Genomic DNA, 26,867 nt, shown 5'->3' on the forward strand with positions numbered 1-26,867 from the left:
AAGAGTATGGCGTTGAAAACTGTGGAAATACATACAAAAGCTCACTTCAACCATTGTATATATTACATATAAGAGCGATAAGACTTGTGCATAAGATCTCCAACTGGTTCAGGCCGGGTTCAGACAGAAATACTGGGCTCCATCCATACTTCACACTGTGTAGATATCCTGCTTGTTGTTGTGTTTGTATGCATATTAGTTGCTGTCAGTGGTTTCAGGAACTACTTGCTCTTATCAGCAGCAACTCAGGTCACCACCTCAGTTGCAGTAGTTCACCTAGTCTATGCTTGAGTTCTGGTGCTATGGTGCCAGCAAAGACCAGGCTTGGTGTCTGCTTATCCATGAAAATGTATATTTCACTACTATGACATAATATCACTTTTGATTTTGGTACGAGTCAGAGAGCAGCAGACAGATTGGTTGAGACAGTTGTAATTAAAGCAAGCATGATGGAGGGATCGGGAAGAGGTCAAAGGGAGCTGACATCCATCAGTTTTCTCCCCTTAATCTGTGGAACACTTGCTCACCCCATCTCCCTAGACACAGACACACACACACACACACACGCGCACACACACACACACACACACACACACATTTATAAGGGTTTAAGGTCATAACAAAGCCAATTGCTGATGTTTGTGATATCTGGCGTTTGTGTGTGTTTGCATGCATGTGTGTATGTCTGTAAGACAAAGCTCTAAACGTTGACTCGAAAATCAATTTACAGCTGCTTACCTTCTTTCTTTCTAATTCATGGTCTACCTGCTGCTGTGTGTGTGTGTGTGTGTGTGTGTGTGTGTGTGTGGGCAAGTGGGTGTTCGAAACAGCGTGTCAGTGACAGAAACCTTTTAAAGAATGGAACCTGATATACAGTCAGATTTTTCAGTTGCTAAATTGAATCTGAATTATTATAAAAGCGCCTTCCTTGATGCTGTGAAACAGTTGACTGTTTATCTCCAAATACCCACCCAGGAGACCTTTTGTGATGCACTTACTGTGAACTGTACGTGGGTATATTTCACTGCTATCTTGACCATGGAAAATGTACTGTCACATTTTCAGATAGTGTTTTTATAGGCGTGTTTCTTTTGATCTGTGTGCAGTGGTTTACCATGACATTTGATAACTTTCTGTGGACATTTTATTGTGTCACAGACTTTATAGTCGTTTTGTATTCCTTAATTCTGAATCTGACCACATTATTCACTACTGGGAATTGACCTCCAGATCTAACACCAACTCAAGGGCTCAAGCCTAGAAGACGGAGATGCAAAGGTCTGGGCGATAAATGATATAATGGGATATGATTTGCACTAGCAACTGACAGAATCAGGTAGCCTGACAAGCAGCGACGCAAAGTGGGTAATGACAGCCTACAAAGTTGAGAGGGCATGATGCACTCTGGGAATCCATGTTGTCAAAATGACAAACATTTCTTAACACAGGAATCAGAATAGAGAAGCGGAAGTGAAGTAACAATTTCTTCTTTTAAGTTTCTGTATGTTTCCAGGTAGAAATGTTGAACTCAGTTTGGAGATTTTGCCCAGCAGACATGTTATGATAATGAGTGATATTTGTGATTTTAAGATATTATTTGTTGCCTCCTGAACACTTACAATTGCTTGTAATCACTGATATGGATTACTATTGTACTGACACACCACAAAACTAAACAGAACCAGCAGATTCTTTTTGCTTTAAGTATTTATTTTAAGCTAAGCTAATGGTCTCTCTTTATTACTGAAATGTAGACATGAGCCTGCAGTATTTTTTTAAAGACTGGACTGGATGATGTGACTCCCTTTTCTCCCACATGCACTTACACAAACACATGCACATATGAGTGGCGTGATTTCAGCCCTTGTCATTCACTTTGATAATCATGATCTTCAACATTATCCTTTTCATCAACATTGTTTCATCGTCATTTTAGAAGCTCAGTATGGATGTAAAGTGCAGATTCTTTAACTGGCTCAAGGACACATGGGCACTGGTTTCAGAATATTATGACAGTGGACCTTGTTTGTTAAAAGCCACATGCTGCTGTATACTGAAATGGTGATCACAACCCTTTATTGCTTTCCTTAGCCTTGTTTTTAATTATCAGTGTGTCAACTTGTTTAAACTTTTCCTTTTAATTTTGTGGCACAGTAGGTGGCACTCTTAATGTTGTCTGTTCAGCCTTGCTGGTTGTCATTGCTCATTTATTCCAAAATAACAAATGGCTGCTGGCCCTGCACACTGTATCAAGGGTGTCAGAGGATATTTTTCTGGAAACGATATATGATAATTTGGATGTTTAATACAGAAAATATGAAAGATTTCATGCATATCAAAAACTCACTATCAACCTCTCTGTTTTTTGTAGACTGGAAAGTCCATCATATGAGGTGATGCAGCTGGACTTTGAGGTGGATAATGTGATCAACCTGGTGCCAACTCAGACTCTACACTGGAATGTTGAGTACCCAACTGGCACACAGACGACTTCCAGGCAAACAGAGAAGGTCTCACACCTCTACATCAGCAATGCTGACATACAGGGCATTGTACCACTGGCTGAGGTAAGACGAGCACACATACACAGACATCTGTATCTACAAACTGACATATCCAGCAGTACACATATCTTATCCTGGCATAGACATTTCTCCCTCTATCTCCTTCCTCCTACCGCCGCCCTCAGTCCATTCCCTTCCTCCACGGTGATCAAAGCTGTAAAGGTCAGCTTGTTTACCCCCTCCTGCTGCCACAAGCCTTCTGGTCACGCATACACAGCAGGTTTCAGTCTCACAGGTTTCTCAGTGACAAATGACCTCACAAATAAGGACACACAACCAGGCAGGTACGACACCCTGTGTTTGTATGGAAATGAATACACAGAAATTTAATCATCCACAGGAACACGTGGCTTCATGTACAGTGTGTGTCATGATGGCAGGTGTCATTCCTGGACAGATCCAAACATTTTTTTTGGGGGGGTTTTGTTAGACCTTTCATAAAGACTTCAATCCCTCAGTGTTGACTTTGAGAAGCACTGACACATTACCAACAATTACTAAACAAACAATTATTATTTGAACAAATAAAATGCAGTTTGGTTTGCTTTATTTTTCCATATTTGGCAGGTGGGAGGATATAATGTGATATAATCAAATTACCAACAACAGCTTCATATTGCTACTTATTTAAAATGTGGTGGCTAGTGTGTGCTTTGCAAGGAATACTCTGCTAATGTTACAGCCATAGTAAATCCAACAAACAATGGGAGAATGCTAAATTAAAGAATTTAATATTGTAAAATTGTTCAAGACACTGTTATTCCTTCTCTTCTTTCTTTTCCAATTGCTTTTATCTTTAGCTGGCAAATCACTTTCACAAGCAGTTGTGATGAGACAATCTTGAAAGGTAATTTTAGTTTTAAAAAAGGGTACAGCATATGAAAATAAAACCAATTAAAATCTAAATGTTTGTGCGTTTAGAAGGCTACTGTATATTGCTGCATTAATTGGCTGCCATCCAGATTTCCATTAATGGAAGAAAATCATGAATTTATATTCCAAATGCTCTGTCTTTACATAACAATGATGACATCGGACTGGTCCTTATATTTATTAGAGAGGGTGAGGGAGAAGATTGCTTAAAATCTGATGATATCTGTAATTTTTGTTACCAGATCAAATGACACCAATGCGCCATACAGTCACAGATCAAAACAGACATTGCTGCTGTGGATAAAGCAACCTCAGGCTAAAAAGTGAGGAGGAGGATGCTTTTCAAAATGCTCTCAGTTCCATTACCACTGAGGTAGAGCTATCTGGTCTGATAGCCCTCCCTCAAATAGCAAAGCCCAAGTGAGAAAACCCAATTTTGTTCAGGGCTTCTGCGACCCCCGTCTCTTTCACTCACTGGAAAAAGCAAGCTTGAAACCATCATTTCAAATTGCAGTGCTGTTTTGCTATTTTTCCAGGGGGCAGTGTGAATGGGGCTTAGGGAGGATTAATGCTACATCCCATCCCCCTGTATTCTTTATATCTAAATTATTTAATTATATTTTTCAGTAAAAGTTCTCATGGATGTTAGTTGGACATTTAAGGTACTGTATATACAGTAAGTGTGTGACCACTAATTGACATGCAACACTTGAGTTTTAGATATATTAATTTGTATCTTATTTTGTATTTTAAGAAATTATATTAACAGAACATGACAGAAATAGCAAGTTTTATTTCCAGCTTTGTGTAGTATATGTTGTGTCTTTCTGAAGTTTTCTACAAAAAAAGTAGTGGTGAGAATTAAACACAGGAGAAAACAAGACAGATTTCTCATGGGTTCTGTGGTTATCACAACAGTTTGCATGGCAACCAGTGAAACAAAAACAAACATTTAATGGGAGATATTAAACATTCTTCCAGCATAATTTCAGCAGAGTGCTGAGCTGAAAATGTCTGTTGTGTAAAACTCTGTAAAACTCATTTTTGTTCTATCTCTGAGATAGCTCACTATCTGAGAATGTCCATATGTGACCTCAGTTGGCCACAGTGGGCTAATTATGAGAGACGTTAAGGGGAAAATTGGTGATGTAGAGCCACAAAGTCTACATTAGGGGGAGAGTTCCCACAAGAGACCGGCTTTTGACTCTAGTGTGAAACTTTGTATTTTTATCTGTGATGTTCCACAACCTCTTGTTTATTATTGTAACCAGGACAATAAAGGTCCTGTAACTTTATGACCTAGACATACTTTGTGCATACCCTTGTGCATATGTGGACATAGATGAGGGACGTGCACACCTTCCTATTCATGTAGTACTTCAAATTGAGGGTCTGCCCTCTGTCCATGTAGGCTGATGTTTTCCAAGCATGGTGGTACATGCACAGTTGCTTTTGTTGTGTGGACCATCCGGATGAACCCAAACATTATTTGTAGATGACAAAAATTACGTCACTTGACCATTGCAGACATACAGACATGCAAAGCATGAATAGCTTTTTAAGAAAGCTGTTATTTTAACCCAAATCATAATCTTTTCCTAAACCTAACCAAATTCTTTTTAGTCGTAAATCTAACAAAACCATGTCACTTCCTCAACTGTAACAAATGGTTATTGTAGGAAAAATAGATTCTTCCTGAATGTTTTGCAGACATGTTCATTAAAATCATTTCCTTTCAAGGTTGTATGCAAGATAACTGTTTCTTTCAAATGTATTTATAATATTGTATTTCCCCTAAAGCCTAGAGACATACTGTATATAGCCTAAATACCTATCTTTATGTGCTTTATATGCAAATAATATTTTTATATATAAATACATACACACAGCAACACCCCTAGTTTCACCTTGTTTCACTCCATCTCTTTTTTTGCCCCTGTTTTTTAGGTGAAAGCATCAAAATGGCTGCTATTACAAGCCATTTGTGCCTCCTGATTTGTTTACCAGAACTCCTGACCAGGTGTTGGTTGGTTGTCTAAGGTTTCTGTTTCTGAGAGGGGTCACTATGATAAGTCACTGAGATGAAAGCTCCAGCTTTTCTGGGTCTTTGGGAGAATGAAAGAAGGAAGGAATGAAATTATGAGCTAGAAGCTTCAAAGAGACCTGGGCATGTATGCTTTCACAGAGTCTTGCATCTTCCTTCTTAAACAATTCACATGAGGAATGGAACAAACCTGCAATATCACAACCATACCACAGAACGTGGGGTCTTTACAGCTGTTACCTACTGTATTTAAAAAGGCAAGAGAGAGAGAGAGAAGCATCACATATAATTACTGTACATCAGGAGCACTTAGCGCTGCAGTTGAAACATTTTTTCCTCTGTCTGATCTGTTTGGGTGATTCAGTTACATCTCAGCCACCATCTACCATCTGCCAAACCAAGTCATCTTACCAGTAGCATGAATGTGGTAGTGCAGTGGTTCTCTCTTTCGAGACAACAATGAAAACCAGAACACTGCCTGTCATTACCGAACCCTCTTTGACATTTTCCTCCTTATTCCGCATATCCATTAAGGTTCTGGTCTCTTGGCTGAGTGAGAAAGAAAGAAGCACTCTTCAGGAAACGAGGGATTATTAGGAGTAATTTGTCTCCTGCCGGGCTGAAAAAATTGGTTTCATCTTTTAGAGAGGAGAGGAGAGATGAGGAGAAAGAGTTTGGGAGAGACAGAGGGGATGGGAGGGTAGAGGGCCGGAGAGTAATAGAAACTTAGACTGACAGAAAGCAGTAGACATGAGATTTAACAGAGCAAATTAGATTAAAACTGCTCATTTATCATGTGCTGTACATTATGTTTTCATGTGTGTTGTCTTTGCTAACACTCATTCAAACTCAGTAACACACTGTTAGGATTATGCCATTTAGTGGCATCTCTTCTGATCATTTTCTCATCTGCCACATGATTTCTGCAAGTAGCCAAACAAAAATTACAAGAAAGAAACACAGAACCATATTAACATTGTAACCTACTGAAAACCTCAACTAGCAAACTAGCAGATTAGTGAAAATGTAAATTTCCCACTCTGAAAAGTGGACTGTGGAATAACAGAGCAGTCTAAAACATGGTGGCTCTGTGAGAAACTTTCCTTTTATGTAACCCAGACCACCATTTGCCTCACACAATGAACAGCTTTGACAATTCATCTGCTGGTAATAAATGCAATTGCCGTGTCCCGCCCTAACCATATTTCTTTCTATCTGAAAGAGCCACACCATGTCACTAATGTAGCACCTGTAGATACTATTTTGAGGGATGTGGAGAATGAGGTTAAAGAAGCCAGTTATCTTATTATCTTTTAAGGAAAGAGAGGTTAATGTATGCTGATTTCAGCTAGATTGCTGTAAGTGAGTCAAGCCCCTTGAGGCAAATTTGTGATTTGTGATGTATATAAATATAATTGCACTTGAATTTAATAAAACTACCACTACTACTACTATTTTGGTAAAACAATTTTACAAGATGATGTTTTACAAGATTCAATTCATTTATGCAGAATGGTCAGTATTTCTTCGCAGGGTATCTGGAATGGGCTGTTCCTGAGATCAGTATGTGCTGTACATATTAGATATAAGGGGGTGCTATCAGCGGCTAGTCATTGATCACAGTCAAGGAGTCCATGCTGCATTGTTGCATAAGGCAAAATGCTGCAAAGCACAGTAGTATTGAGACTGCCCAGGTTTCATCACCAAATACAGTGTCAACATGTGTGCTAAGTACAGTAGTCTCCTCTGTATTCTTATGTGAATAGGAATTTATGGTAATGTGCTAATTATATGTTTGAATAACAAGTCCTGACCTTTGGATAGTTTCATCAATAAATATTTGCTTTATGTACAGGAGGCCCATCTCTGTCATATAACTAATGAGAGAAAGTAATAAAGACAAATGGACAGAGAACAAGAGACAGAACATCATGTTATGTTAGCCAGGTGAAAACAGACTGAAACGAGAGGTCAGAAACAGACTGGCTATACTATCCTAGCTCTTAGAGTTGTTTGAGCTGCTCATAATTTGGATTAGTAATAATGTTGTTTTATGTTCCCTGAAAGCACCATTACGCACCTCTGCCTGGAATGAGACCATTTGATTTCCTCTGAGAGGGAGGGAGAGACAGACAGAGTCTGAAAAATGTTTTTTGTCCTTTCTATAAAATCACCTTGATTTAACAACATTACAAAATTAAATTGTATGTTTCACACAGACCACTGTGCCAAAAACCTAACCTATTTGAAACATTCCTCTGACCTTTCTTCTCTTTATGTTTCTTCCTTCTCTCTTCCTTTTCCCTCCTTCATCCTCCACAGCCTGCCTTTTCACCCCATCCAGTTTTTCTCTTCTTCTTCTTCTTCTTGCCTCTGTCTTCCTCATTTTCATCTGTACCCTCTTGTTCTTTCTCCACAGAGTTTAACCTCTATTCAAAGCTTTGCTATGCAGTTAATTCTTAATTGGGACATGTGTTTACCTTTATTGCTTGAAGATGCCCGAGTTTAACTTTTGCAGCTATATGTGTTTGCATGCATGTGTGGACCGATTGGTTCTTTGTAAAAGGAGGTCAGTAAGTCAGAAAGGAAACTGAATAGTCAATCTGTCGAGTTTTCTGACTCAGTTTTAGAGTTACCATTTTCATGGGCTGGGTCTTTCCTTTTCTTTTTTGTGTCTGTACAAGTTTTTGTCTTGTTTAAGTCTCGGTGTCTTGTTTTCTCAGTCCCCCTGTTCTCTCTGTTAATGTGTGTCTCTCAGCAGTAGTCTAAATACCTGAATTTCCTACTCCACACTGACATTAGACAAGACACTGTGGAATCAGTCCTATAAACACACTCCCACTCAGGTTCCCTCTCTTTGTTCTGTCTCTTATAGTTGCAGTCATTTTTGTTTAGGAGAGAACAAACTAGTACATTTTCTATGATGACTGAGAAAATCAGCAAATAATAATGTAGAACATAAGAAAAGGAAAGTAGGATGGTCCTGCCAGTTTGACACATTTTTTATACTCATTAGTTTGAGACAAAGACATTTTGAAGACCATTATCAAATCAGGCTGTTTATAGTTTTCATAAAGAGGATGCACACTGAGGAAGTTTTGTCTGTGAACCCTTTTCTGATGAGGGCATGTAATGATTCTTTGACATTTCAGCATACTTTTGTCAGATATTTTAAATAATTTAACTGCTAATTTAGCTATTAACCTCCATATTTGCCATTTTACTCACAACTGCAGTCTCTAACTCATTTGCAGAAAAACTAGCAGGTCTTCATCCTTGTTCTGTTTTTCATCCAATGCTTGTTACCAGCATTCAACCAACCAATTAATCAACACATATGACACACTCTGTGTGTGTGTGTGTGTATTTGGGTCACTAAGAACTCTTGTGTCCAGGGCTCCAGGTTCATTTCCATACAAAGCAGCTCTGGCTCACTCCAATCAGTCAACAGGGATAGAAGAAGGCGGGAGAGGGTGGAGAGAGTGTGGGAGATAAAGAGAGGGGGATGTTTAAAACTAGAAACATCATTTTGTAAGTTAGGAAATGACAAAAGTTGTAAGGTTAGAGGAGGGCATGCATCTTACTGCCTAACTAAATGTAAAAAAGATTCAGTAGATGTATGCAAAATCAATGAAACTAGAAAGATGAAGGTGCATTTGCTTTGCATGGTGTGTATTGAGTTGAATAATTTCTTAAATGTTTAAGTTGCACAGGACATTTGCCTGATATAATGCAAATGCCAGTGAGCTTGAAGCAAACCCCTGTCACTTATTGTAGATTTTGCACTGGAAGAAAGCTCCATTGCTTTGTAGCCATAACAGTAATGTATGAACTAATTGTTAATGAAAAACTCAATTTCCAACATCTCAAAGAAGTTTGCAAAGAAGACACTGGTGCTAATGCCTTTATCAAACAGACTTTTGTGTTGCAAGTACATTGCTAGTGCAAGTCAAGATAGCAAACCTATTAAAGAAGATAAGGAAGAAATTTAAATTTTACCAAGGTGGAATGGAGATAAAATAGACACAGCACTATGTAGGCAGCTCTAGGTCCAAACTTTATTTTATTTTACATAATGAACACTTCATCATCTCCTTTGCTTTTCCTATTTTGGATGGTTGAGTATACCAAAGTGCTCTCTATATTAAAGTAAATCACTGCACCAAATAAGGGTTGTTCCCACGTGTCACCCAGAAAAATGAAGACCTTCTCCATTTCAAGACTTTCACTATAATTTCATCAATTAGTACTCCCTTGAGGAGAATGTTTTTTTACTCTCTTACTGAAAACAGTATTAGTCAGGGATGACTAATCATGCACCAAAGAGTGCTCAATGTGTGCAGGTTTTTAAAACAACCAAACACTGGTGTTGAGTTTATTTTTAGAGACAGAGGAGATACTACAAGTGAAACCCACTGATATTTGGGAGGTTTGAGACATGAAGGACAAGGAGGAGAGACCAGATGAGAAGTGGAGTGAGACAAAAATGCTCTTATTTTCTGACAAGATTCGCTGATTTGGCTTTTGCTTTTTTTCATGAACCAAATCAGAACCGGATAACAGCCTCCTTCATGCTCAGTTACATTTAATCCCACATGAGAGCTGCTTATTCCAGCCATGTGGACCACTAAAGTAACTGTGCTGGAGCAGTCGGAGAATGAGTGCTGTGCTCAAGTGAACATCAACCGCAAGGGGAGAGGAGAGTCTTGATACCAGGGTCACAGCTTGAGGCTGAAAGTAGCAACTCTTTTACTATGAAGCCAACATTGTGACACCCCCAATTACTTAAATGAAAAATATAGAAATGAATAAGAGGGAGAGAGTCTTAAGAAATGAAAACAACTCAGATAAACACAGAAGGGAGTGAGAGAAGGACAAATATACAAAACCCACCCACTCAGCAGCTAGCTGAAATGCCCCTTTATGTGAAATTAGCCTAGTTAGCTAAGTACAAGTGACAGAAGTGGGTGAGAAACAGACAAACAGACTGATGAGGTGACACAGAGAAAATGGAGAGATGAAAAAATATGACTAGTTCAAAATAGGCAAGTTGGGGGAGTGGGAAAAAGGGTAAGAAAGGGACTGGTGTGAGGTTAAAGTTATAGTTGTAGGCTGGAAAGAGACTAGACAGAAAAGGAAGGGAGGGTTTTGATTAACTGGTAAAGGCAAAAAGGGGGCAACAAAGGAAGAGGGGTGGAGAAATAAAGAGAGGGCTCAGTAAAGTTAAAACAAAGTGGCACAGAAGGGAAAGCTATTGAGAAAAAGAGGAGGGCCCAGCAGAGGTGCAGAGCATCATATAGTAGTCCCTTAAGCAACACAAAGAAGAGAGGAGAGAGTGAGAGACATAGTACAGAGAAAAAGAGAGAGGAGACAAGAGCTGGGCAGTTCTAATGCAATTAGGGGTCTAGAAATTGAAAGTACAATTCTCCCTGGGATCTTTGCAAGGCTGGTGTGTGTGAATGTGGGTGTGTGTGTGCCCATGAGTGTGTTTCTGTATGTGCGGTTGGATGTGCTGTTAGTTTTCATATCTACCAAATGTCTTGATCCCTCCTCCCTCCTGTTCTATTTCTTCATTGCTCCCTCTCTCAATTTAACTTTGTGAAATTACTCTCTACTTTTACATTTAATTTCTCTTTCTTTTCCTCCCTGCCTTGTTCTCTTTGCCCCTTCCCTGACTGGCTCCATTCATCCATTTCTGTCTTTCTCTCCCTTCCCCACCATCTCACTCTGCATCTTGGCTTTCATTAATTTGTGAAGAGGACAGCAAAATGTCATCTGCTTTTTACATTTCCATTTGGTATTTCAGACATTTAGCTGATGCTCTTATTCATTTCAGCTCCAAGTACCACAGTAGTACAAATTTAATTTTGGATCACTAAAACCTAAAGAAGACAAGTAATAAATACAGGAATTAGAGTCAAAGAATCTAAGTGAAACAACATAATTGAAGATACAGTTGTTTATTGCATTAATTTTGACATCTTTGTGCAATGGTACATCACATACAGTAGTTAGCAGCTGTGCTTTTAGTAATATGGTTCCAATTTAAACTCTAGTGAGATTTGTTCCGATGTGTTGATTAAAATTTCCTAGCTATTCTGAAATAATCAGTTTATTTTATGTAGTTATATTTGGGCCTAGTTTTATCAGTACGTAATTAAAAACACAGTAAATATAAGCAAATTAAAATCAAATTTTGAGCAAGTTGCTGCATATGATTTACACTTCTGGCTTGTTTGCTTCTAGTTAAAAGAAATCATAAATAATTTAATATGTGTTTAATTTCTTTTGATTTATGTAAGTTAAATGTAACTGTTGACAAGGTAAATAGAGTAAATAGAGTATTTGTTTTAGAAAACACAAGCATCTAAAATTACATGCCACATGTTAAGCTCATTATTAAAGGGAGCTCAGTGTCAAAAGCCTACAAATGCACACATTTAAAACCTTCACAAACACTAAATGTGAGCCCACCTGCATTTTCACAAACAAGTGATGTTTCAGGAAAAGCTTAACATGACACCAGCCTCTCTGTCTAGTTACCTGCTCTAATTAGCTGTGTGCATAATTACCGCTGGAAAAGCTAAACTCTGTCCCCAAGAAGACTTACCTTTTGGCCCCATTAGAATTCATATCCATATATGTATTTGTGTGCACAAACAGATTATGTGTGTATGTCCATAGATCCAACCTTTGTTTTCCATGCTGGCAGTGGACCAGGAAATAAGTAGGTTAGGTATCTGCAGCAGCAACAAGGTCACTGACTCTCAGGTACCCCTTTAGGCTCATTACCAGTTTCAATTAGTGTTGTGGCAGATAAGCAGGTGGGACAGATAGGGATAGCATGACGCTGGCTGCAGAGGTGTAGAGGTTTAGGATATGCTAACTTGTCTGGAGAGAGAGAGACAAAAGTTCATGGGGACACTGAGGATAGTAATGAGTTACTAATGATCAACCTGTCTGATCTACAGCAGGTCACCCTAAAATGTAGGAGGCTAACTGCCACACTGCAGCACCGCAAGATCTTTTCTCACCATCAAGAATAATTTTTTTTCTAATAAAAAGGAAAAAGAACAACAAAAATGTCAAATAAAAGGCAACAGAAGCTGACTTAAGTAGCAGTAAAGGTTGTCATACTACTTTGTATTCAGCTCACTCAATATATTTTGTTATATACTGTAAAAATGCTATGGCTGTGATATATGCATCTGTCCCTATTTTTGGCTTATGGGTCTTCAAGAAGTTAAAGCTTAATATTCTGTTGCTTACCTACAGTATGACTTTGAAGGACCGTTAATGCCCAAACAAATGATAAAATGTAGGGATGCTCTTTTGCTACATTTACCAGGCCATAACACACTTTTGAGCAATCCCATAAACTGAAGCAAGGATAGCCATGGCTTTTTTCATCAAGAGAGGCCCCTGTGTCAGCACTTTTTAACTCATTTATACAAATATTTGGAATGTTGCATGAGCATGAAAGCTCTTTGTGAGCAATTTCTGGCCTCAGATTCACACAGCTACACCCATTAACACATAGGAGGTGCTTGATACAATCATAGGATTGCACTGTTTTCCACCCACCAGCTGGGTGTTCATTGCCTTGACGTCCAATTGGACATGTTTCATCACACAGTGTGTGGTTGAATTAGTCACACAAGGATCAACAGTACCTTCAAAAATGTCCTCCCATCCACACCTGCCCTCAGCTCTCATCAGACTCCACCCTTATGTTGTCCCTTGTTCGTGCAAGTCTGACCAGTAGAAACTAACACAGCAAACCAAAGTTTGCAAGTGTTAGCAGTTGCAGGGAAATGCTGTGATTATGTACCTACACATTTATAATAATAACCTTTGTGGTTGTTTTACATGTCATTGAGGCCAGTCTTTGTCTCTCCCACTCTCTGTTCATTTTGCTTGTCTTTGGGATTGTTTTAAACTGAACTCTTGTGCCTATTGGGTAATCAAAGACTAAGCAGTTCTGACAAAAGCATACAAGCTCAATAATTTTGCAAAGAAAAATCATGCACAACATTGCACTAAAAATCGTTTGATTCCAGGAAACAGGCAGAAAACATGGGTTATACAAGTCTTAAATAACATCCAGTGGAAGAGTGGAAATTTGGCACATGCTCAGTTAGTAATGATTAGTCTTATACAGTAGATTTCAAGAAGCATTTTAGTATTTGGCCAAAGCTTGAAGCAATTACACTGTCTAACAAATAGATCTGATGCTATCACAGTCGCATACACACTCTTATACACTCACTCACAAGTATAAAAAATGGCATAGGCATATACTTGAACACACCCACCCACAACTCATGTCGCAGTCAAATAAATGAGCCGGCACTCCTCAAGCCTAATAGTCTGGCTGTAATTAACATTGTCATAGTGATAATAGCCATTTATCCCTGACATATCATGCACACACACACACACACACACACACACACACACACACACACACACACACACAGAGTCCAAAACCTCTATCTTGTCTAGGCAGCTCGCCCAGCTGTCACCTCCCTCATCTGTATCTCTCCCTCCCACCTCGTCTCCTTTTTCTCCTCGTCAGTATTTAGACCTGATGATTCTTCTTTTCCTGTTTTCACATTTCTCTTTAACTCTTTCACCCCCATCCTATTCTCCTATCTCCTCTTCAGTATTTGTACAGTGTGCTTCTTTTTCTCTTTTAACTCAGCTCTCTTCCTTTCTCTCAATTGCTTTTCAGTATTCAAACCATAATGTCTTCTTTTCACCATCTTTCTTTATCTGTCGTCAGCCTATCCCTTACTCAGTCAATTGTTTCTCTCACATTGACTTTCTTTCTTTTTTGACATGCTGTACTCACAATGCAGCTAAACAGTCAGCAGAAAGCAGGATGTTTGTTCTTATTTAGAGAATGACATTTGCTCTAAGCCGCTGCCACAAAAATAGCAGTTTTCCCCCATTTTTGCTTTCTAACACAACAACAAAGTCTGGCACAGCTTTGGGTAGTCAAGATGTGCCCAGAAGGAGATTCAGCAGGCCAGATACTTTAAAAGGCTACAGTTTGCAGTGGGTTTTAGTCAGGTGAATGAATAGAACCAGCAGACAGCAGGACAGCTACGTGTACAAAAGAAAAAAGATTCTTTGTCAGGCAGGTAGCAGGTGAACAGGGACTCTAATGGCTACAGGCATGGACCATGGAATCCATTTGAGCAAAGGGGGAGCATGATTTCAAGGCACAAGGAGGGAGTGGGGCATATGCATCTAAACATAGGCCAGTGTTACTAATGTATGAGTACTGAGAACCATTATAGAACATTTTTAGCCCGACACATACAGCACCACATATTGAAGACCCAGTTCCCTGTACCTTTTATGTTTTGTTCATTTGGTTGATGAGGCTTTGTAAAATCTCTGCAGCACTTATTTGAACAGTAGTCATAAAGGATGATGTGATACTGATGATACAACGCTTTGCACATTAGACAGCCGATCTCTAATTAATCTAATTATTTTAGCCAACTGTATTGACATTTGTGGCAGCAGGCAGCCGCTCTGCTGAAGTTGAGGTTCATTTACTTCAACCAGGCCTAAAAATAAGAATCTCCAGGACTTCTTGGCAAAATTCTCCAAGAAGAGAGAAAAGGGTGTATTAGGAAAGAAAAAGAAACAGAAGCTTCCCAGTGGGACCCGTTGCATGCCACTTGGCAACAGTCAACAACATAAGAAATAAAGTATTTTGTTCAGTTTCTCACAACTTAAAGAAATAAAACATTTACTGTGTAATAGAATATAAAAGTAGGGCTCACTGGCATCTATTTTAATGATGCTTAGGCCAATGGTTGGATGATTGGACTTTGGAATTAGTTTTAACGAAAATATCACAGCTGCAGCGAAACAGCCACATTTCTTCTTTTTAAACACTGACTCCTCTGAATGCTTTCCATTTTCTAAATCACTCGCCAGCAGGTCGTGGGCAAGCTTAATTTCCTGTCTTTTTTGTACAAAGAATACTTGAGTTAAGAGAGAAGATTATAAAGATGAAGATGAAAAAGTTAAGTTTTCTCATTTTAACTAAAATTGTTGCTTCTCTTTATCTGTGCAGGAGAGCAGGTGCAAACAATAACTGCTAACATGCCTCTGTCTGCACACAAAAATAACCCAGGCAAGCTTTTGTACAGAATTAACAGACAGTGTTTCTCTGGGCATATGATGAGTACTGCCTGTTGGTTTAGAACATTATGCATGGTGTATGACTTGCTCATAATTTGTTCAAATGTAGCTATAATGTACTATATAAGTAGAATTTTATGTATAATATTTTTCTGACAAGCAACTTGCACTCTTTCAAATATTCACTGCCTTCTCCAGTGAAACTCTGGCACTGGTTGCTTCAGAGACTGTGATACAAGAAACCAAAGTTTGCATCCACTTTCATATTCTCTCAGCAGTCTATAGACAATCATAAAGGTGATTTTTCCCAAACCTTTTCATTTCTGGGCTAGTTTTATTTCAGTTTTAGTATTTTGTGCAGAAACTTCCCATTACAATAACACTTCTAATTAAATAAATGGAATCAAGTAAAAAATAACATTAGTTGAGGCAACAAAAAAGACTAACTAGACAAGTGTAAGTGTTTAAAATGAACCTCAAATAACTTATATGGAAACATCATTTACTTGTGTGTATGTGAATACTTGAAGTTATTACAGTCAGCATGTGCAGTACATTAATCAATTAAATCCAAAATACTGTCCAAAGCAACATGTACAGGCACACACACACACACACACACACACACACTCAGGGAAAGTGTGATACACTTGATGTGTTTAATGGGTCTGTAGTAAATTGCGGCTAAGTGCCTTCAACCAATTTTCCTTTCACAGCTGAGCCCTGACACACACACACATGCACATACATAAAACACTTTGTACATGCACAGGTTCAACAGATGTGACAGCAGAATGACCCGAAGGAAAAAAAAAAGACCTTAAAAAAATAAAAGATTGAAATTTGCAGTAGTAGTTAGGAACCAGTAATCCATGTTAGTGCATGTTTGCTGCACTCCAAAGTCAAAAATTAGTTTGGTATTTCTTACATACTAAGTATGTTTAGCACAAGTGTTGTCCAAAGCCAACATCTCTACCTGCTTATTAAATAACTGCTTTCACTGGAATTTAATTTATACTTAAGGTTTTTTCGTTAGCAACAGAAATGGTGAGATTTCCCTTCTTTTTATTGATTGATTTATTTATTTTTATTTCAGTTGAAACTTCAATTATCTGCATTGGTTTACTATATATATATCTTCACATATACAATAAATGCATTCTGCGTATGTTCCTAGATTTGAACAATACCTTTATATATTACATAAGCTAAGTATGTCAGTGTCAAAAGATAACCAGGGATCAAACAACATCAATTAATGTGTTAACCCAGCTGTAAAAATGGAAGTGGAGCAGTAACATGCACACATGCACATCTTGAATGACTTTATTGCTTAATTAATGCCATATCTAGTATCGTGCTATAAACAACAAGCATGCACCTGTATTTTTTTTTTCAGCCTCCTGCTGTGGCCTCCCAGTACTAATGCACAGTTGCACATTTCGTTGCCAGTAGCCTTTCTCCCTCTTGCCCACATCTTTTCAAACAGGTTTTTCTAAACTTTACGAGGTCTCTGATGCACTAGTGGCTAGGATTCAGCGCTCTCGCCACTGCGGCCCATGTTCGTTTCAGGGTTGCGTCAGGAAGGGCATCTGGCCTAAAACACGTGCCAACATGCGAGTCATTAGTGTGACGATTGGCTGTGGCAACCCCTAACGGGAACAGCCGAAAGTGACATTCATTCTTCTCCCATTTTTACAATACAGTACAATACTTCCACTCAGAGAAGCATAAGTGCAGTGCACAGCGAGACAAACCTTTCAGGTCAAAGGTCATAAACAGGTGAGGTAGAGCAGAGGAAAGAAGCATGGAATAGAAGAAAGTTGACTCATTTACTGAGAAGAAGTTACACTGTTCTGGCCACAGTCTTTAATATGTTTAAATTCTTCACACCCCTTGCTACTTTGTGTAAGTCCTAGATAGCGGCATTTATGTACATAGTATAGGAAGCACATACTGTTTCATAGTTTTGCCCCTGGTCACACACTCAATAGACCACCCCTATCATAGTGTTATTCCTCACTTTGTTATTTAATCTCTAGACCATTTGTATCTCTGCTTGTGTCTGGACATAAGGAAAGCTTCCCATTAATGACACACCCGTCTTTTTCTCTTTCAGTCAGTAACGCTTTGATCCTACAACTTTTCTTTTCTATTCTTTTCTCTTTTTCCTCAGTCTTTCCACAACTGTTCCGCAGCCCCTTTATCTCTTGATATCTCTTGCATTTTGTATTATAGCAAAAAGGTTTAATGGCCAAGAGATCAACAGCATTACACATTTACTGTAACATGGGAAATGGCAATGCTGACACTGATGCAAGTGCAACTTCAGTGCTCTGCCTCTGACCCCGCATGTGTGCAAGCACATATACACATGCACACAAGAAAACACAAATGGGTTGTTACTGGAGGCCATTTGCTAGTCTCCTGGTTAAAAAATACAAGTGCTCCATTGACAATTTTCCTAATTAGCTATTTGGTTAGTATGTCAATAAAGGTAGATTTAATGAATTCGTTAGGTCATTTGGTAGCGTGGTTGCAATTCACTGTGTGTGTTGTTTACCACATAGTTGTCACTATGTATGCCTGTGCTGGTTGATGTTAATGTGTGTCAGTCATTGACAGGACACAGGCTGATTAATTGGTTGCTTTAATTCAGCCCAGGGTCCCATGCCTGTAGGTGGGAAAAAACATAACCATACATCATTTAATTGTGTATTCACAAGTGTCATTTAAACAAACACTGTGAATTGTTTTTATTATCTGTACAGACACAATGTGCCAAACAGTGCAGAGTCTACTTTCTTTAGAATCAATTAAACTCTTAACCTTCAAAATAAAACAGATGGAAGTCATTTTGCTGTGGAACACAACCTCTACTTCCATATAAAAGGACTATAGCGCATGGTTTTCTTTTCTCAGAATTGTTTTTATGTCATTCAATTATAGATAACAGAGATTTTAATTCATTACACAGAGTATCAGAAAAAAGCTGAAGATTCTTGTGCCCAAGGCCCCAGTGTTTGCCTTATCATCAGACTCTGATGAAAAGGTCACAACAAGAGCAAAGGGAGAGTCAGAGTACTATATGTTCCAAGCAATTTCCCCCAAATGAGAAACTTTAACAATTTAAGGAATGAACAGAAAAAGTAGATGGGGTAGATATGTTTTTGTATGTGTGTGAGTGCATTAACGTCTTTGTGCATTTACTGGAAGCACAGCCATAGAGTAGATGGCAGCACTTCCATTTTGACTAGAAGAGGTTCCTGTGTTTTGGGTGTGTGTGCCTGTGTGTGTGTGCGTGTGTGTGTGTGTGTGTGTGTGAGAGAGAGAGAGAAAAAGAGCAAGAGAAGAAAGAGTGATGGACCGACAGCGACGGAGGGAGAGACAGAAAGAAAGAGAACTGCTTACATACTCTTATTGTAAGTCACAGCTGGAATTGAATTTGTACAGAAAAAGAAAAAGCTCAGTTTTTTCACTGTATCAACTATTTTCAATAGTGTGTGTGTGCGTGTGTGTGTGTGAGAGAGAGAGAGACACTGCATGTATGTGTGTATGTTCCCGTGATGGGTGGTCTTGCTCTAGTTGCTCCACTTGAAATCACACACACACCTCAGATGGCATACTCACTCACACATACATGCATGGATAAGCTTCAGAGAGAGGGAGGCTGTTTCCTGGACTTCATTTCTCTGCACACACAGACGTCTCTGTCAGTGCATGCCGGACGCATATGTGCACACAAACATTTAATTTCTACTGCTCCCTCTTTCTTCTACCATCTCTCTGACTCACTCATACACACACAGAGACACACACACACACACACACACACACACACATAAAAGTGTATGCAGGAACCTACATGAACGCACATCCAAACATTTGACACACGAGACCTCACCACACACACACACACACACACACACACACCTCCTCTGAGCTTATCTCAGTGCAGTATGGAGCAGCTTTTGAAGGTGGTGGGAGCCTGTTGTTGACGAGCCGCTAAATAACTCCCTCAGACAGGCAGAAAATTATTTCTTTCATTCTCTCTTTCTGTCCTCTTTCCTCTTTCCTCTCCCTGCTGTGTTTAATTTTTTTCCACTTTCTCTGTTTTTCTAATTTTGCTGCTTCTAATTCTGTTTTGTCTCATTTTTTCCAGCCTGGTCCCTTCTCTAAAGCACTTGCAATGATAGTCCATTCAATAAATAAAGTACAAGACAGGTGTTTTGAAGATGCATTCCACCTCCATTGAACCTGTTCATATGAACAGGTTCAATGGAGGTGGCAGGTTAATCTCTCGCTGTGACTATTAGCAGAGAGTCTAGTCTAGTGTACAATAGCTCCATGCAGAGCTTTTCAAACATATGTCACACAAAGTAAAACAAAGTAATATGTACTTTGTTGCCAGTTAAATTCAATGAAGTCTTAATTTCAGGGAGAAGAAACAATTTAAAATTTAGATATAAGGATGTTTCCAGTGAGAATAATCAAATGCAGCTAACTGCCTGACAAACCGTTGTGGGTGTTTCATGCACATCAGAGTGTTTTCCCACACATTGTTGTCACTTTTGGCCTGTGGTAGTGATTTAATGTGAGATGTAAACACGATGTTATCTGTGGCACTACTATGACTTCCAAGAGATTATTACCCCAGGATCCACACATGCATTTTAACATACACACATATAAGCTACATACTAACACAAAGACAATCTCTTGTCGTCTTTCTCTTCATAAGTTTAGATTTTTTTACTCTCTCCTTATGCTCCTCTCCCCTTAAGGTAGAAGGAGAATCTTCTCATTCATTTGTTATTTTTTCCTGTTCTTCCTTTTTTCCTACCTTCTTGGTGCCCTTCATGTTTTCTTCTTCTGTGCTCCCTTTTTTATCTTTTTCATGCCTTTAATCCTGTTTGTCCCCCCTTCTCCCCCTCACCTGTATCACCTTCATCACTGCTGTCTGTTGGGTTACTATATACGTATATCTAAAGATATCTAGTTCTTATTTCAGGCAAGGCTCAGCAAAGTGTTAGAATGACAGAGAGAAAACTAAGAGAATTACAGATTAAGAAAGTGTCTTTGTGTGTGTTTGTTTGTTTGTTTGTTTGTGTGTGTGTGAGGACTGTTTCATTAAATAAAGGTCAGATTTCCATGTGGGGTAGAGAACGTTAGGGCATTAGGCAATTTGTGACCGATCACAAGTGACACACTTTTCACTGTGTGTCCTGAGAGTGTGTGCATCCTATCTTGTAAATTAGTGTTATTTGTGAGTCTGTACATGTTTGCACCCTGATGTACTATTTATACTTGCTTTTTATTTACATATTCATGTGTCTGTATGTCTATGTCTGTTGTTCCTCCTCTCTCTATGCTGGTTTTTATGTACAGTATGCATAAGAGTGTCTGTGAATGTATAACTGTATATATCATGGTGCATATGATGATGTCATGGTGATGAGTTTCTTGTCTGCCCCTCAGTTACTTTCCATGTGTGGTGGTTGAACTGGTTGACTATTAATTGCAGGTTTGGTGGTTCAATCTCTGAATCTTTTCTTCGCCTACTGAAGCATCTGTAATTGTACATTACTTCAGTCCTATGCTATTTACCTCTTCTGTGTCATTCTGCATTTCTGGTGGAATACTGTCCTTTTTACTCCACTACATTTATGTGAAAAATGAAGTTACTTGTTGCTTCTGTGATGGGCAGCACGGTGGTGCAGTGGTTAGCACCTTTACCTCCCAGCGAGAAGGTTCTAGGTTCAGGCCCCACCTGGGACCTTTCTATGAGGAGTTTGCATGTTCTCCCTGTACCTGTGTGGGGTTGCTCTGGCTTCCTCCCACAGTCCAAAGACATGCAGCTTAGGTTGATTGGTGTCTCTAAATTGCCCATAGGAGCGCGTGTGTGGTTGTTCATCTATGTGTTATCCCTGCGATGGATTGGCGACCTGTCCAGGGTGTACCTCGCCTGATTGCTGGCCGGGATTGGCTCCGGCGTGACCCCGTTCAGGGATTAAGCGGTAGAAAATGAATGAAAGTTACTTCTGTTCTCAGATTAAATTTTGATGTCACTTCCATCCTGTTGGCTTGTGACTCCTTACAAAAAATGTAGTGGTTACTTGGTGCCCCTTGTCTAACTTCAGATCTTTATGTTGTTAAAACTTTCACCAGATAGCACCAATGCATCAGTATGAATATAATAATGTACTGTATACTGTTTATGTCAAATATACATGCTTTAAGCAACTTCTGTTGCTGATACTAGGTGGCTTGAGAAAGAAGCACGTTTACATGTGACAAAGTATTTTTACTTTGTTGTGCTGGTACTCCATAGCCCTAAAAACTACATGCATTAACCTAGCAGTTACCCTTAGACGAACCTAAATCTAATCCTAAATTTAACCCTTAAACTAAGTTTGAACACTGAACAAAAGAAAATCAAGATTAGAAAAAAAAATCCCAACTTTTTACAAGTAGTTTCGAAGAAACCAAGCAAACTGGTTACTCACGTGACAAAGACACATTTTAATGCAAACTATCTGGACATGCAATGAAATACATACACTACCAGTCAAAGGTTTGACATTTTTCCCAATGAATTGAATAGGAAGGTGTGTCCAAATGTATAATATAGTACATGTACAGTATTCTTTATTTCTTCGTCATCTTCTCTGCTGGTGTCTTGTATGCTCAGCTGAACTGTACTGTCAAATATCAGAAACATACACACACACTTCCTGTCCAGAAACAATGGGCCCAGCAAAATACCCTGTAATCAGGTTTGTGTGTGTGTGTCGGTGGTGATAAATGCCCCCTTGGAATCTCAATGTCGAATAATCAAGATTGACACTGGCACACAATGCTCTGAGTTATGTGTATCTGTGTGTGTGTGCTGGTTTGTTTGTGCTATTTTTGTTAGAAGGATCTAATCAAATGTAATCATGCTGATTACAATAATCGCGAGGTTCATAATCACCTGTTTTTATCCTCGAGTTCTTCCTTTAAAACTCTCCCCTGGTCTTTGATAGTTGTTTACTCCTGTCTCCCCTTCAGCATCTTTAACCACCTTCAGTCATATCTTCTGTCTCATGCACTTTGGGTGGAGATATGCAAGAGCTCACATAGCAGCACATCAGGGGCTAGAATTCATTTTTTATGATACATAAACTCCATAATATAACATGATGTGACCATCTCTTATTGGAAAAAATCAATCTAAATATTCCTGCAAAAAAAAGCAACCACTAGCTGTGGTCAGCTTTTATAAATTTAGATAGAAACTTCCAGTCAGGGCTGTGAATGTGCAAGCATAGTATAATAACTTGGTATAATATGGGCCAACAATTAGAAAGTATTGGTTAAAAAAATAAACTTTTTTGTCTTTAATCCTCTCTGTAGGATACAGAAGTGGTGAACATGGCCATTCTTACAGGTCAACGCATCGCGGTGCCAATCAAACTGGTTACTGTGGAAACTGACGGTCAGGTCAGAGAGGTGGATGACTCGGTCACCTGCAGCTCAACGGACGTGGATGTGGTCAAGGTACATGATCAAAGTACACACAGAGACATACGTACAAAGAAAAAAAAAATTATCAAGAATTTACACTGAAACTGAAACACACACATATGGTAGGATGAGACAATCCAAGATTTTTTCTTGGAGCTTTATACCTTTTTTGAACTTGCATTTGTAGCTCCAGTGGCTGCACTACACAGTTCACATTGGGGTTTTTTTTTTCCATATTGCTGCCTCCGTTGCATTTTGGGGAGACAGTAAAATTGTAATTGGTGAACCAGTTGATATAGTGATCAAACATGTGCCAAAGTGAAAAATGGGACCAAGGGATTCACAAAATGCCCAAAGTCCTGGTCTGCCAGGTATGTTAAATATGGATTAAGAAATTACAATAATGTGAGGAGGTAAATTTACTCAGCAAATTATCTATATATTGTAGAATCATCATTGTAATCTGAAGTCTTGGAAGATAAGTGTTATCTAATTAGTCATCACAGCAGGCAGGCCTTTCTAATGTTTTGCTGAATGTCACAAGGAAATGATTTAAGATTGGTGATACATGGGAATCTTTGCAGTAATTTAACCATAACAATGCAGCACGTATTTGTTTCCTTTGTTTAAGGTCAGTTACATGTGATTCAGGGTTCTGGTAAAGCAAAGCAAGTAAATAAAATATCATGAAAGCATGCTGGCTAAACAGTTAAACAGATGTGGCCATTTCAGCAACTTCAATGGTCAGGCTTTGTATATTTTAAATACTGAATAAGCAATTTAACTGGACTTTATTTGGTAAAAAATGATTACTCATTTGGGAGATTATAGCATCCTAGAAAGTGCTAGAACATCATAACTTTTCTTGTCACAAACTGATATAATCCTTTTAATGAAATCAAGGTTAAAGGTGTTACACATCATCTGTATCTTATTTTTTCTTTGCCTATGTAAGCATTCTTTATTTTTGACATTCTCAAATACTGACCCATTCTGCCACACAAACTAACAGCAGAACTGCTGTGCTAATTAATAAAGCCTTCAAAAAACGCAATTACTGAAACAAGTCAATGCGAAGGACTGAAGATTGGTTCCTCTTGTTCCCTGTGCCCTCAGGGCCTAAAATGAAATGCACCCTTGCTGTGACAGTTTCAATATGAAGTCAATTTCCTGGTACAAGCCAACAGGAGTGGTGCTGCTTAAGTACGATCAATACACAGTGAAAATGGAAGGAACTCATTCAGATAGATATAATGTTAGCATTCTGTGTGTGTGTAGGTGTATATGCCTGTGTGTATGAAAGCATTTCTTGTATGTGCATATGGTTGCGTGAGTGTTTCTATGTCCTTGTGAATGTACATGTGAAACAAGGACACATGGAAACAACCATAAAAACACACTGTGACACACACTGCATGTTTAGCAGTGGACTATATAAAGACAACATAACATGCAGATGAACTATACGAGAACATAAGTTTACTCCTAAAACAATAAACAGCCTAAAGCTTTATATAGACAAACTGTGGAGCACCCTGCATTTTGCCTCAATAAATTCACCTCATCTTGACCGATGTCTGACTGAGAATTTTCGCAGTTTGTGTTTGTTCATTACAAAGTGCCAATAGGACAGGAGAATTGTTACTCTGTGACTGACTCTGTGTGTGTCTGTGTGAAGTATACCTTTGTGTGTTTGTGTTCCAACACAGCATCAGACTGATGTTAATACCAGGATTTCCAGTAGTTTTAATTACTTTACTCTAGAATCTGTCCCTTTAAAATGTGCATGAAATGTGCAAGTAAAGTTATATGTCACTGGGATAACAGCTAAATTTTCATTTAAGTTGAAAAGTCGCCAACTAGTGTATCTTTGCCTCAATTCTCCCCACTTTGATCAAACCCATATATACTGGTTATATATGCAGTCAGTCTACCTTGAAAATCCAGTTCACATTCAGTCTGAATGCACCTTAAAAAATCAGTGGCTGAAATTATACCAGTGCAATACTTCTTTATTTCCCCTGTAAATCAGATAATTCAGGTGCAGCAGTAACAATATACATTAGAAGAATTCGTATGGACGTGCAGTCCTACTCTGCAAGAAAGGTTTATGCTTTTTACCACTAAAACAGTGTCAGGATGAGGAAAAGGTCCCCTGCATTTCAACATCCCACAAATCAACTTACACAGTATATTAGTTGCTGGAGTACAGTATATGCTTCAGATACTGGGTAAAGCAAGGCAATAGCAGATTGAATTAGGCAAATACTCCTCAGGCTTTTCCTCTCTAAGGAAAAATTGCTTTGAACAACAGCATCCATCAAATGAGGACAAATTTCCTTGCCAAATCTCTGCTGCTGATGTTTTAATTATGATATACAGAAAGTGTCAAATGGGGAATGCAAAAGCAACCAATTTAAATACATTTTATTATAGCGCATTGATATAATGATGTCAGGTATTGGTATATCACAGCATAGAGACACTATAAACTCATCACTGTCTACGGATAAGCTGTTTAGCATCTTTAAGTCCTCCTTTGTGATTGTGTGGTTTGTGTGCATGGGATGACTAAGTATTTGCAAACTGTTATTGTTCGTTAATATCTTATCTGACAGATATTCCCTTTCTTGCATTCTTATACACACGGAGAGCTCACAGAACACAAACACAGACAGCTGTTTGGCAATGGCACCCATGGGGTACAACTCCAGGTAGCTGTAGCTGTCAGCGAGTCACTATTACAACTGTAAGGTGCAATCCAGAGAGCCTCCACATCGTACACCGATTTTTTGCTGGAGCTGTGGCACTATGGCAGCACTTCCCCATAGGCCTCACACAAAAGCTGCCTGTTTGACTAAGGTTGGCAGACCTAAGCTACCACAGGTCCCTACAGTAGGTTGTAACACAGGCACATAGTAAACTGTCCATTTAGATGTTCACTGCATGATTAAATGCATATTGAGAACTAATACCTCGCTTATTATAATAGCAGTTGCTTTTTAATCTGTCTTATCATGTGATCATTTTCTGACTGTACAATTTAAGTACGGTTGTTCAGGTACAGTGAATCTGACATCAGATTTTGAGCATTTGCTGTCGCCATGCAACAGGAAGGTTCCAGGTTCAAACCCTGGCCAATGTGGTGCCTTTCTGTGCATGTTTTCCCTGTGCCTGCGTGGGTTCTCTCCAGGTACTCCGACTTCCTCTCACAGACCAAAGACATGTAGCTTAGGTTGATTGGTGACTCTAAATTGCCCGTAGGAGTGAGTGTGGGTGTAGACATTGTAGACTGTTGATTGGAAATGGCAAACAAATTGAGGTGCTGGATGTTCACCGTTCACCCTGACCTCCACCCTGCACACACTTCATTGCTCTACAATACGTCCTCTTTTGCTCCTGTCATATTAACTACAGCTGCTGGAGGGCTTTGTCACTCCAACATAAAGCTGCTGTTTTGGAGCATTTGTCGAAACGATTGATGATGATGTTGCTCTTTTTTGAGGTCAATCTCATTTTGGTAGATGAAGATAGGAGACTAAATTTATGTTTTTAAATTTGGGAAAATGAAGGCAGCATTTCTCAATTGCATTGTAAAACTGTAAAAATAAGACATCTCTGCATTTATGATGTGCTCAATCTTGAAGTGTAGCCCGCTGAACATACATCACTTGAAAAGCAACAGTGCATTAGTCTTTCAAGTCATGTCTCAACAG

At 38.9% G+C, this 26,867-nt stretch overlaps 1 protein-coding gene across 7 annotated transcripts in view; it reads left to right on the top strand.

Annotated features, from left to right (window-relative positions):
* LOC109959105 (transmembrane protein 132C) overlaps positions 1-26,867 on the top strand; it is a 254,299-nt gene that overhangs the window by 187,705 nt on the left and 39,727 nt on the right. For all 7 annotated transcript variants that reach the window (XM_020598220.1, XM_020598219.1, XM_020598222.1 and 4 more), the window contains 2 exons: positions 2,372-2,567; positions 23,041-23,184. In XM_020598220.1, coding sequence (XP_020453876.1) covers positions 2,372-2,567; positions 23,041-23,184 — 340 coding nt within the window. The remainder of the gene's footprint in view (positions 1-2,371; positions 2,568-23,040; positions 23,185-26,867) is intronic.

This window comes from Monopterus albus, unplaced genomic scaffold, assembly GCF_001952655.1.
Source record: "Monopterus albus unplaced genomic scaffold, M_albus_1.0 scaffold37.1, whole genome shotgun sequence".
NCBI classification, from domain to species: Eukaryota; Metazoa; Chordata; class Actinopteri; order Synbranchiformes; family Synbranchidae; genus Monopterus; species Monopterus albus.